The sequence below is a fragment of the Lepeophtheirus salmonis genome, chromosome 1 (genome assembly GCF_016086655.4).
Source record: "Lepeophtheirus salmonis chromosome 1, UVic_Lsal_1.4, whole genome shotgun sequence".
NCBI classification, from domain to species: Eukaryota; Metazoa; Arthropoda; class Copepoda; order Siphonostomatoida; family Caligidae; genus Lepeophtheirus; species Lepeophtheirus salmonis.
Window position 1 is genome coordinate 50,978,609 of NC_052131.2, and position 14,720 is coordinate 50,993,328.

General features: G+C 31.9%; 1 protein-coding gene across 6 annotated transcripts in view; it reads right to left on the minus strand.

The window, feature by feature from the left end:
- Positions 1–1,361: 1,361 nt before the first annotated feature.
- Positions 1,362–14,720, minus strand: part of Glut1 (Glucose transporter 1) — a 71,092-nt gene continuing 57,733 nt past the window's right edge. For all 6 annotated transcript variants that reach the window (XM_040727401.2, XM_040727400.2, XM_071894094.1 and 3 more), the window contains 2 exons: positions 9,661–9,770; positions 1,362–1,881 (listed from right to left, as the gene is read on the minus strand). In XM_040727401.2, the coding sequence (XP_040583335.1) occupies positions 1,628–1,881; positions 9,661–9,770 (364 nt within the window). In that variant the 3' untranslated portion in view covers positions 1,362–1,627. The remainder of the gene's footprint in view (positions 1,882–9,660; positions 9,771–14,720) is intronic.

A 14,720-nucleotide genomic window follows, 5' to 3' on the forward strand; every position in this document is an offset into this window, starting at 1 on the left:
AAATTTGGTAAATACATCACTGACAGAGTTTAAATCAGAACGAATGATTTTTGTATCATCCGTGTATAAAAATGTATCTTCTGAAAAATTATCAACTAAGTCGTTAATGAAAATGTCAAAGAGTGTGGGCCCAAGTACATTAACTTGCAGAACCAATGAAGTAACGTCATAAGGCTCAGAAACAGTGGAATGGATCACTACTACACTCTGTATCCTATTTGTTACCCAGGAACTAAGCTACTGTAAGAACCTACCTTTTTTACCGATGTTAGACAATTCAAAGAGAAATTCCCCGAGAGGGCCCTTTTCAAAAGCCTTACTAAAATCAATGTATTTAACAACACAGACAAGGTTACAGTTACGACGACTAACACTAACATCCCAGAAAGAAATTCGATTCGAGACACACGACATATTAGGACGGAATCATTGTTGCCTACTAGAAATAAGTTTATTACTCTCAAGGAATGATTGTATCTTCCAGTTAACGATCCACTCCATTACTTAACAAACATGGCTTGTAAGGGATATAGGTCTGTAATTATAAGGATCAAGAGGATCTCCCTTTTTAAAGATTGAAACTGCATTGGCTATATTCCAATCATTTGGCACATATCCACTTTGAAAAGAAAGATTAAATAGAATAGAAAAGAGGGAAGGCAACACTTTTAACAACTCTTTTCGAGAAGAAGATGTTAAAGAGGAATGGATATTAACAATTACACTTCGAACTTCTTCAGGAGAAAATAAACATTCAGAGATGGACGGGGCCCCAGGATTCATATGGATAGGACCCTCAAGTACTCGATTCAATTTGGGCTGTTAGACTAATACAAAATACGTGTTACAGTAAGAAGCATTGCCAACATCATCAATTATTTCGTATCGAGCCAATTCCACTGTTACCAGAACCTACTCTCTTTTCTCTAATACATGAGTTTATGCTTTAATATATTGAAATTTGAATAAATTGCAATTACTCAACCTTAATTAATAATTGATATTATTAAGTGTTCAGATTTGAATGTACCACTTGGTAAAAGAATTCAATACTGCTACCTGAGAAGGCTCTATGTGATTTTTTAAATACCACCATCTGGTTTTAGAGAACCTGTATATTAAGTTCTTATTGTACACATATAAGAAAAAATGACTCCTATTCGAAAATGACGTCTTTATTCCAGATATATCGAGTTCCATGCCCACACTATGCTAAATACTTTTTAATTATAATTGCAAAAATAATAGACTGTAATTTTTTTTTTTTTTTTTTTTTTTTTTTTTTTTTTTTTTTGTATTAAAAACAATATCTTATAAACAATTTCGTGTTTGTTAATTTTTTTTTGTCTAGAAAAAAGTAACCAGAGTAAATTTGTAATATATTTTTATATATGTTATGTTAATAAATAATTATTTTGTTAAAAATGATTTTTTTTATAATTTCTTTCCTTAGTTTTTTCTATAATTGATAATAATTAAAAAGATAATTAATTAACGTAGAAGGAACACGCGCTGGATCATGAATCTATAAAAAAAGTGGGTTGAGGAGGTTCATGGAGGCTCTGAGGATGATTGAGGGAATGGGTTCTTATATATTTTTTCATACTTTTTATTAAAAAGTATTCTTTTATGAATTTGGATTGTGTTTACTATTGCATTCACTATAAGATCGAATATAGATTGAGGGAGAGGTGTGATCCAGGATTTCATTGGAAGTGGGTGTTTCCGAGTTGTCAGGGGATATTAAATGATTTGCAGTATGATTTTCTCTTTGACTATATTCGGATGTAGGTGTGGTTGAGCCAGCTGTTTCACCGGACTCTGAGGAAGAGAGACAAGAGTCTGGAACGAGGAGAGGATACTCCTTGGAGTCTTGAGACTCTGGAAAATACAAAAGTACAATTAAAAAATGCATTTTATTAATATTAATTTAGAATATTTGGTACATTAACACTAAAGTATGTTTGAAAGACATTACAAAAAGACTTAAATTTAAATTGAATCTGGATTAGTGTTGCACCAGTCATTTTTTATTCAGTCAAGTCCAGACTAAGGATCGATCCTTCAGACTTTGTCCTTCGGACTGTCAGTACTAGAACTTATTAAAAAAAAAGTGAGAAGACTTTTTAATTTTTTAGGACTGATATGCAGGACTCAACTGGTCCGGACTGAGATTGAACTGAACGAGACTTTATCTTCAGTCCGATAAACCTATAAAGTAGCAGAAATTAATTGTCGCAGTGAAAGAATAATAAATTTTATTTGAAAGACCGTATCGGGACTAGAAAAGGTCTTATATATCAAATAAAGGCTCTAAACTATAGATAACATTCTTGGATAATTTAACTCATTCCAAAAATTTGAATATAACCCCTATAGCTTTGTGGAATTTCATGCTAAAGCATGACAAAATCTCTTATTACTAGATTTTTTATTCATAAATGTTAAAGACCCAACAATTGAGCCCATTATGGACTTGATATTCAAACTTTGGGGATTAGCAAATAAGATGCTCAAGGATGATAACTATATACTTATCCTTCTTTTTGATAAAAAAAATACTTTATTTGCCATCGATATGGCATTTCCAAAAAGAATCATCTACCATATCCTTTTTCGTTCATTGTGATCAGTTAATCTAGTCATCCTTATTTACGGGTTCTTAAAAGGATCAATTAGGTTAAATTATTAATTCAAAAATAGAAGGTTGTTAAAATTTTTTGTTTGCTGATAAATAGATAAAAAAAAATTTTGTTTGCTGATAAATAAATAAAAAAAATTGATGCATACTCGAACAAAATATTTTAAAAAATGTTTTTTCCCTAAATTGCATCGTCTAACATAAATTTCAATCACCTTTGTGAAATTAATATTTAATTTTGCAGAGAAATAAGTTTTATTTTATGTATTATATTACTGATTTTTTTTTTCTCTTAGTCAAAAGTTGTGTCAAGCAAAAAGTTAAAAAATATTTAGAAAAAATCAAAATTTTAAATAGAAAATGATACGTACAAAAAAACATTGCAAATTCATAATCAGGGTGTCAAAAACTGCTTTGGAATTAGAAATCGAATCTAAAATATGTTTAAAAAACTTGATGACCCATGCAACTAATTAGTCAAATAATGCAAAAGGGTTAATACGTCAACATAAAACTGACCTATGTGGAAATTATTTTTTTTACATTTCTGGCCTCAAATATTCACAATTAGGCTACTAAATTTAATTTATACCAAAAAATAAGTTTTTTATTAATTGAATACATCTTTCAGCTGCCCTTATTTTCAGAATGATTTGTAAAATTCCTTTTTGCGAATTTTGGCTCCAAAGTTCCTTTGTTATTTTTATATATGTTTAGGCAATCAGTCGTATAGTTGTTATTTGCAAAAATTTGCTATTACATATCCAATGTTCAACCAGGGATTATTTTTCATTTGTTAAAACATTCTATTTTTGTACTATAATTCCTAATCTTTATACGTCTGCAAATGGGACGCAAAGGTCATCCCATAGATGGAAATGGGATTTATGTAAGAAGGCAAGGAGATGGGAGGAGAAAGACATATGATACATCTGAATTAAGACCCTTGTTAATATCAGCTGCTTGTTTTATGATTTTGGATGGATGAAAGGAATTACGGGTATAGAAAGAAGAACCTTCTACATTTAAAATACCATTTGTTCAAGAAAAATGTTATAACTATATATAAATTAATATATTTGATTATGCATTTTTAAATCAATTTACAACCAATATAGCCGATAATTCTTCTTTTTGGGGAGATGTTAACACGCAATTAGAAAATTAATAATAAATAAAAAAGATAATGAAGCAACGTAGCTTAATGAACAACGCACTCGGGAGTATTTTTTCTCTTGATCTCAACCTGTGTAGGTTCGCGCCCCAGTCGTTCCTAGAGGAGGAAATATACTTTATGTATATGGACTTTAATTTGAAAGAAGATTCCTATGTTAGTTGGAGTAAATGTAATACTATAATGTTTACTTATCCATCTGACAAATTAAAGGAATATTTAACCTTTGGAATGATTAGTTCTAGGACTGATTCCCTAATCAGTTTCCCCACTTCTGTGTTTTTTATTTGCCATATTCAAACCAATTTGTGAGAAATGATAGGTAAGAGAAGCACTCATCAAATAAGCGAGTGTGTATTTTGACAGTCAATTGACCGAGGAATCAACTCTCATTCTTTGAATCAGACAAGGTTCCATCTATATTTTTCAAATCTCCTTTTGTGTTGTGATAATAGAAACTTGACTAATAATTACTCGAATGTTTCTATTTTTTTTTAATTATTACTCGGATTTCTACTCAAAAAAATTTATGAGCGTGTTTGAATCATTTTTATAGTTCGAATCAAACTCGAATCCAACACTACTTTAAAAGTAAATAATTTTATTGAGTTGAGTCTTCCAGAAAAGGTAGATAAGACATTTAAAAGTGGAAGGGAAGTTATGATTATCCATTTTGACACGAATGCCTGAGCAGCTCTCAACCATATCCGACACTGACTTTTATTTATATATAGTATACAAGTTGCAATTTTGGAGTAAGCTATTGCTTTGATAAGTAGATTGTACAAATTGTAGGTCTCATAATGTCTTATTTAAGTATAGCATCAGCCATTTTAATTAATCACTATTAATTGATGATATTATTACATTTTGATTGATTAGAATTGTGGATTTATTATGTTGCTACGAGTAAAACAACTTTGGGCATTTAAACTTTATAATGTGCCACCGCAGATTACTTGAAGTCTCCATCAAAATAGTTAAGAAATAGAGCATAGATATATTAATTTATCTTCATCATTTAATTTATTTTGAAACGGCATGGATTATGAGGTGAACATTATGACTCGTGTGATTAGGGACGTTGATGTATGTTCCTTGCAAAAAATTATAATTGATTAATATTTATGTCCAGAGTCAAGAGTCCAGAGTCAAGTTCATCATTTATTCGTATAACTCCAAGTTTAGTTTAATGTCTTGTACACAAATAAATTGCACAAGTTACAACCAAAAATGAGATTTATAACCTTTAATAAAGAATTACAGTTTTCTATTTGTGATAAGAGGTAAAGCAATCATTGAATACTCCATGTATGACTTTTGAATTGAAAAACCTTCTGCGGCACATTATACAGATCAAATGCACACTATGGAGTGACGTCAATTGGACAGATTGAGTAATTATAATACCATAATAGTTTAATTATACTTAATCGGAGCAATTAAAGGAAAGTAAAAAAAAATCTCATAGGCCCTAAATACATAATTAAAGATAAGTTTAATCAATCAAAATGAAATTAAGACGTAGAAATAATAACTTTTAAATAATATTCTTCCTGCTTATACGAGGTCTGATCAGAAAGATCCCGTTATTTAGCATTTTGTAAGAAATAACTATTTTAGAAAAATAAACAATCTTTCAAAAGTGTTTTACAAATTTTCCTGTAAATTAATTTTCTTTCCATTTTATTTCAATAATATAAAATGGTGTAGCACACAAAAAGACGTCTAACCCTTTTATCTGTCAATACAAAGTAACAATTCAAAATGGCTGATATTATGAACATGTGTACCAATATAATAAAAAAAATTAATTTATGACTTTAATTTGGAAATAGAAAATAGCAGTTTCTTTATTTTCAAAGTGATTACAACATATATATAATGTTAGGGTGGGGAAAAAGATATTTCGTATTTACCGCTCTTTTTTTTAACTAAGTATATCTTCGTCATTATTGGTCACATCGTATCAAACGATAAAGTTTTGTAAGGGTGTGAGTGTATACTACATACGATTTTTATAGTATTGCGCTTGACCGACGCAATTGTGAATTATTGTGCGTCAAGTATGGATGACTTAAAGGAAGAAATTCGCCATATTTTACATTTTTGCAACCTGAAATAATGGGCCAATACTGTTTCTGTTCGTGTTGCACAACAGTTGTTGAGGTTGTGTTTCTTCGCTGAATTCAGCTCTCTAATGTGGGCAACTCAACCGTTTGAAGCTGGGGACAAAAACAAAAGTGGTCAGCATTCGTGCATAGGAAACATGACATCATCAAGACAACGCCAGGTAACACCTATCTTTGATGACGTCCCAGAAGCTCCGAGCGCTCGGATGGGATCTCCTTATGCCTACAGTCTGGACCTAGCCCCAAGTGACTACTATCGGTTCCTGTCGATGGCCAATGTGCTTGGGGATACAAATTTGGCCTCAGCATAGATTGTGAAAATTGTCTGTCCGAGTTTTTTGCGAATAGGGACATTATGAAGTTGGATTCTTATCAGCAACAAGTTATCAAACAGAGTAGGACATACTTGGCTTAAATTGGATGATTGTAAAACTTCTTACAAAGCATTGAAACCAAGCAAAAACCACGGAATTACTTTTTCTCAACCTATTATAAATAACTATCATCATAATTATAAAGATATTTTTAAGAAGGAGCAAAGACCTTTTAAGAAGGTCGTTAAAATTGCTACACTTTCACTTTCATCTTTGCAAAAAAGACAGATAAGAGTTATTTTTTATGTAAGTGTAAAACCATATGTCATTACTAGTAGTAAGTGTCAACTCAACCCAGTTAGGGTGCCAATCCATATGCAGTGGGCATTAAATTAGGTAGTTATTTTGATCCATTTTAGACTATACAGTTACAAAACAAGTATTAAAGGAAATATAAATTATTAAAAATAATAAATAAATGCTCCATTTGAAGTTAAGGTTAGATTGAAGAAATATGGAGAAAAGAATGCAGAATGGGGACCAAAAACTTTGAGTAGCATTTAATTACAATTTCCTCTCCGCTATTCGTAATTACAAGGTTTCATTATCCAACCAAACGACAACTAAAACAAAAATAGGTTTGTTTTCATCCCAATTCTCTTAGTGGAAAAATATCGGAGCAACAACCGTACAGGTAGCGCGAGTGCAATCTCCCCTACGACGTTGTCAGTGCCGAGAAGACTGTAGAGATTGTTAGGATCTCCGTTCAGACAACCTACTATATCGAGAAGACCATTATAGCCCCATACAGTCAAGAAAAACCAAAACTTCTGCAGGAAAAATATGGCTGACCTCTGACCTACCTCCACGTGGCCCTCCTCCAGCTCTGTTCCTAAGCCTCTGGACTTTGGGATATCTTGGAGAAGAATGTCTGCCAAATTTTACATTCAAATTTGGATTCGTTTAGAGCTGCTATCATGACAGCATGGTACGCGCCATTCATCGTCAAGAGGTGCTATTGCTTATGAAGAAAGACATATTGAATAAAAAATTTATAACTTGATATAATATTTAAATGTATCACAAATTGATTTTGATTTGTTTTTCCTTGATTCTTTTAAAATCACGTTTTCGTAATTTAGTTCTGCTTGTGCAAGTTTTGATTCCTTACTCTGTATACTTTATATAGAAGGCCTTTTTTATGAAAGGTATAATTGACAAATGTTGAACAATCATGAAGGACTGCTGTTTTAGAAAAGCCAAATTTCCCAAATAACCATTTTGTGAGATTAAAAAAAACATAACAAATAACTTTCTTCTTTTTTAAATAAAAAATGTACAATAAATATTGTTAATTTCCAAAACATGACAAAAAAAAAATAATTGACAAAAACTATCCTTCCAATATTATAGCAAAACTACAGTATTAATAATTTTTAAAGTCTATTAATTACACTTAAAAAATTTAAAAAATATATTATCTTTATGTAATTGGAGGATATTGAAGGAAGATAAGGAAACTTTCCAAAAAATCGTTCATTTTTTGAAGCAACCTCTAAACGTTATTTTTTTAGATAAGTACTTTGATTTTTACAACAAAATGAAGAAATTTGGGAGGTAACTCCTGCAAAAAAGTTAAAATTTAGTGTACGCTGCATATGGATTGAAATTGAATGTACATATATCTGCATAAAAGCAACCTAGAGTGATTTTTCTCCAAATTGAGTACGGAACACATTGTACTCCGCAACAAATTATTAACAATTTCTGGGTACTTTATAAGTAAAGTTGTATTATCCTAGATCTGAGATCCAAACAGGCTTAACGTACTCAAATTTTAATTTATCTTAAAAAAGATCTGAGGAATTTTACAGATCCTAAAGAGTCTATAGTATTTCTTAATATAGGTAGGATGAACCTTGAAGTTCTTGGGTAAAGTCCAAGTAAAATGTATTATCTTAAATCTAGGATCTGAACCGGCTTAGAGTACACGAACCTTTAAGGATCTGAAAAAACTGATAGTATTGTTTAATAATTAATCCTGGTTAAAAAAAAAGATATAATCTATATCAAACATAGCATATCTATTTATCTTGATTAGTGATTGGAGCCACATCTACATAAACATTTGTTATTCAAATGTTATCATTGCTATAATTTTTAATACTCAGAAACAATTCTATTGGAGTAGTAATAATATTCAATTATTAATTTTTTCGGTTTCCGTAATTAGTAAAAATGTAACCTTAATCCAAATCCTATTTTTTTAGGTCCGAAACTTTAGGTAAAATACTCATCAAATTCGAAACAAGTATCTATTTAATTTTGATACCGGATGTGGATACGAAAGTACTAGAAATTTACTCGAATATTTACGTCTAAAGATCCAAAGTAACTCGGATCCGAGAAATGTGTAAAGGAGAGGAGATTAGAACACCTTTATTTAATTGAATTTTTTCGATTATTTTTCAAATTTTTACTATTTAGATTCATAATACTTGCATAGTGGCCTTAATAATGCTATTGTAAATATATATACAATAGGTTGGAGAAAAAGTAATTTCGTATTTTTCGATTTCTTTCCATACTTTATAAAAAGTGTTACAAGCATCCAATATAAGCCGCGCATGCCCTGTTCTGTTTGATAACTTGTTGCCAACAAGAATCCAACTTCATAATGTCTTTTCGTAGAAGCCCTTGTCCCTATGGGCAAAAAAACTTGGACAACCAATTTTCACAGGACTCTATTGAGGACAAATTTGTACCCACAAGTGTGTTGGACATAGACAAGAATAAATGGTAGTCACTTGGTCCAAGGTACGGACTGTATGGTGGATGCATAAGAACGTCCCATCCAAGCTCCCGGAGCTTGGGGAATCATCAAAGATGTGTAAAGCCTGCGGTTGTCTCTTATTCAACATTGTTGCTTCAAACGGTTAAGTTGCTCAAAGTAGAGGGCAGAATTGTTGTGAAATTAATTTGTTAAAGTTAAAGAAAAAATCACAATCACTGTTGTGCAACAGGAACCGAAAGATTATCGGCTCCGTATACATCGTATTTTTGTTTGGTCGCTTTCGACGCGTTTTCCCTTTCAGGTAGTAAAAATGTACTTTATGGCAAATGTCTTCCTTTCCATACTCGACGCACGATAATTCACTACTGAACCAGCCAAGCGCAATACTGTCCGCAAAGAGTTTGTAGTATATATTCACATCTATAAAATACTTTATCATATGATCAGATGTGATCAATAATGAACTAGAAATGCTTAGTTACGAAAAAGGGCGGGAAATACGAAATTACTTTTTCTCCAACCTATGATATAATTACATACTTGGGTTATGTAATATACAAAAAAAGGGCATTGTCTACACTCTACTATAAACTGATGAAGAATACCTTGGTATTTGGGAACTTTGTCATCCACTTTGTCATGATTGATTAGACTTGCATGTTCGCACATCATTGAATTCATTTGTGAAATATTGTTCACGCAATTCATAAGGGTCCTGAAAAAGATCAGAAGAAATAAAATTAATGGTAAAATAACAATTAATAAGTGATTAGTAATTAAAATATATGTTAAATTTAGCAACATCAGGTATATGTTGGCTACTGGATCGAGTATAAAAATGATGTCATATATGGATGATATCTTAATCAATCAACTTTTCAATCATTTTTTTTCACACCATTGGGTATAGAAATATATTTAAATAGATGTATGTGAATCTATATTCATGGAAGCAAACTTAATCCGTCCGTCTGTCTGCGGGTGTACTCATGAAAAGCAGAAAATAACACTACATAAGTGTGTTTTAGCCGACAATACAATTAGAGTTTTGGTTGAGAACATACCGTATGACTGAATTGAGTCAAAAATTGAGTTAAAGCTACACCAAAGACGCCAAGCAGGTTGAAACCAGTGACAATACTACATGAATCATTTGGGTTCCCTCTGAATACTTCAAATGAGCCCTGGATCAATGAGTTGATAAAGGCTACGGCAAAGACACATAGCCGGTTAAAAACCATGCACCCAAGGTTAATTTGGAGGGGTCCTAAATACTTTTGAAGTGGTGGCGGTGGTTTTTAACCTGCTTGGTGACCCTGTCATTGCACAAAACAATTTTTGGGATGAGGTGTTTTAGTTTTGTTAGTAAATGACGGGAAATTGTATGTGCACTCATTTAAATATATTATGCGCATGCTGGTAAAAAATTGGAGAGTAAGACAGATGATTTGTTGGGGATTAGCTTTTGTACTGTTAAAGCAAAGGGTGTATGTTAGTCAGCCCCTAATTACTCCAGGTAATAGTTACTACTGCTCGTTATTTAATTAAACATTTTCTACTAATATTAGCTTTCAAGTTTATTTCAGTTATTTATTTAAGTTTTTTTGTTCCTAATCACATTTAAGTATACCCATTTGTCACTAAATAACACCCAACCAAATAATCCTAGTTCCTTTTAATACTCAGATCTAACATTTTTCAATTGAACAATATTTTAATATCAAGAGATCTTCCTTTTATATCGTTCGTGTTGGATAAGCATCTTACATAAATATATATATATATATCCGAGATCTCCGTGAACTCTTATGAATAAATGAAAAAAACGAAATAAAAATATGGGTAAACCCTTATCTTTCAACAGAGCAGAGATTATTTAGGTTACAACAAACTTTAAATTTTCAACCAGTCTAATTAAAGTATTAATGTTGTGTTGACTTTAATTGAGTCGTGTTGTTAAGGATTGATTCGAGTAGATCAATTAAGTAATGGAAGAAAAAGAGACAATTAAAAAACTACCACTGAATGTTTATTTATTAATTTATATTCAATTAAATATTCTCGTGAGTACTTTATATACGAGGGAAGGCTGATAAGTTTCCAATCTAAGAAAGATACTTGACATTTGTCCCGATTCTTGTTCTTCTTGTAACTCTGTACACTTCTCCGAGCGATGCTCCGATCTCTGTAACCCGTTCAAATAATATTCGGCATTTTTCTCTACAAAATAATTGTTCACGAAGGTGATTGCCTCTTCATTTGACATAAATAATTGAAGTCCACTGTTTGGACTGTATTTTTATTCCAGGGGTAAAATGGTTTATCCAAGTTTCATCTGCAGTCATTAATACGCACGAAAGCTTGTATATATTGTGCCTAAACTGCACCAACAGAGTGACACTCGATTTTGTGCATTTTCACAAAAGCACTCACTCAAACGACTCTTACTTAACAACTGTGCGTCAAAAAATGGCTGAAGCTTTGGTGTGTAAGTGTCAACAGATGTTACATAAAGACATTTGCAAAAGTTTTAGACGACCTGTGATACTTTTCACATTTTTAGCAGAAAAGTAATGTGCTTCAGAAATTTAAAAAAATATGACCGGTTTAGTCACACGACGTGAAATAGTGCTGAAAAACACTTTGTACCCTTTACGAAATCAAATTAGACGGGTTTTTTTTAGTACTAATGATCTAATATTATTTAGTAACCTTGATATATGACAATTCGTACAAAAACTGTATAATCTACACATAGTTTTTCTCCTCATAAATGATTAGATCAACCTCATTAGAAATAATGATTGATTAGTAGTAAATCCCTTACTAGAGAGAGCGGAGCCACGAAACTCAAAAAAATATTTGATGTGGTTTAGTGATAAAAATCAAACCAACGCAGTAAATTATGATATCCACACAGATTTATTCAAATTTAAAAATCAACTACCCATTTTCGTATTGGATCAACTCGAGTCAAATGACTTGAATCAAATTTTAAATTAAAAAAAAACACGTGTCGACTCAACTAGACACAACGCAAAACCATTTGAGTTAAACCAAGTCGATAATAGATTATTGTTTAAGTCAACATAACATTAGATTACTACAAACTTTTAATTAACTTCCAAATAAAAGATATTTAACTGTTTATCCTCCAACTAAACAGGTGTATACCTACACACATGCAACAACTCTTTGTAATGTATTTACATCATTGATTGAGATGATGATGTTGATGAAATTTAATCAAAAGATATCCACTTTTTGTTCAAATACCGTGTGATCCATTAAAATCTGAACACTTTGATTTCTAACCTTCAACAAGATATGATAAATTTATTAACAATAGAATTTCAAGAAAATGAATACTATAAATAGATGTGTGTATGAGCTCTCTTAATCATTAATATACCGGCCTAAGCGGCAATGATGGCTTCCAGGGGGTGACGGAAAGCTTGGCGCCCGTTGCCGATGTAGTCATCCGTCATGGCGTGCCAGGGCTGGCTGGCAGTGACTTTGAAGGCCTCAGTGTTTGGATGACGGGCACTGTAGGCCTTTCTGGCGACCTGCACCTAAAAGGTGACATCAGAACTAAAGAGGGGGTTTTGTGTTGGCCTGTTTTATTTAACTTCTCCGTGTCCAGTTTGGCATTGTTGCCCTTCTTCCTCTCCAACGTTTTGGACTTGCTGACGGTGTAGATGGTGATCCTAGAGACGCCCAACTTTGTTAGGAGTGTGTGAATGGAAATTTGTCGATCAAGTTCAAGTGTAATTTTCTTCACTTGTATGTAAGCTGGAGAGCTCAAATTTGTTTTGTTTTGTAATTAACTGTTGATGCTTTAAAATATCAAAATATGAGTAGATTTCAACCGATCAACCTTTATTAATTATTGAATTAGTCAGTATTCAGATTTCAATGGTCCACCAGGTATAAGAAAGAATGATCTTCGGGTAGGGGATGGATAGATTGGGCGGAAATTTAAATATAAAAAAAATCCATTGTTGTAAGTATTCAGATGTCAATAGACCACCCGGTACTCATAGATATAATAGTTAAAATTATCATTATTCATGAATAAACTGCGGATTTTGAAGACTTCCTACAAATCAAGAGGGAATTTGTTTGTGCATTTATTTATTTAAACCGATAAATATTAATTGACTCTACCAAAATGCAATATCCTCTCATTCATGAGAAGTTGTTAACAATCCGAACAAGCTATTTGAGTGGGAGGGTTCTTTGTTATATACATAATATGTAGGGCTCAGGATGAAGAGGAATGTCATCGTCCCCAAAAGTTGGTGGGTAATATGTAAGGAATTATTCGAGGTCGTTGAACAAACTATGGGTTCATAATATTTATATATAGGGAAGACCGAGACAGTTATAAAAGTTTCTTTGTGTTATGTTAGTCCGTATTTATTTAGTCCAGTTCAGTTCATTCTTAAGAACGGACGATCACTGCCCTTCGGACTGTCAGTACAAGGACTTACTGTCTCAACATTCCTTAAGTTAAGGCGAGATCTTAATTTATGGAAATAAGCAAAAAAAAGTAAAATTACTTTTTACTTTTATTTTTCCTTTTAATGCTCCAAGAATTTGTTATATAACATTTTAAGTTTATAAAGAACAGTTTTAAGGTCATAAGAAAGGTAAACTTCTTCTAAGTTTTTATTTTAGCGTCACGTGTAATGGAGTTTCCAATCTTTAGGGTTATCTGTTAATTCAATCTTCTGTTGTATTTTAATGAAAAAGTTTTGTTCGTAAAGTTTCAGTCTGCAATGAGCGTTTTGTGACCTCTATAGCCATTTTAAAAGGACTTTCTTTTAAAGACATTCTCTATTTGTAAAGAAATTCACAAGTTTCAATTTTAAAATTATGTTGTTGAATTTCAAAAGTTTTATTAACGTCACTTTTCTCAAGTAAAACATAAGAATATAATCCTTATTTTTCGTGTTGAAGAAAAAGAAATTGTAGTCCAACGTAATACTTAGTTTAGTATTGTACTGTTTTAAATGCATCACTATCCACAATAGTAGTGGTAGGCCGTGTTAATTGTTGAGTAATTAAGCCTTAAGCAACAAAATGTTGCAACTATCCTCGACCTACCCACCCTATTTAAAGGACATTACTCATTGAAAAAAAACCAAAAAAAAACAATGAACGTAAAAGAATTAGAGAATATTTCATTGTCATGGACTTTTTATTTAGGCCTTGAATTGCATGAAATAAGAAACTGAGGCGTTTCCAATGGAAATAATAATGACTACTATATACATATGCATGTACGCCCTAATAACATGGTCGAAGGTAGCTTATGTGGGGAAACATCTTTTCTTTTCTTATCAATGGGCCTCTCCCCACCCCCTGACAAACAGTTCAGGAATTCATTTTCCGGAAATAAGACCAAGGCCAAATACGATCAAAAATAATTTAAATAGTCTTCTTTCTTGCAATACTGCATGACCACAACTATTTTATAATAACCCTAACAAATGCCTATTTAAATACAGGGTGGGGATTTTAAATGCGGAAAATTTAAAGGACATTGTATATTACAATTATTTTCCCAAAATAATTCATTAATTTGTTGCTTTTACGTGACACAATCCATTAAAGCCAATCAATCAAGTATTAATCCACGGCCTCCAACCTGAGCCCATCA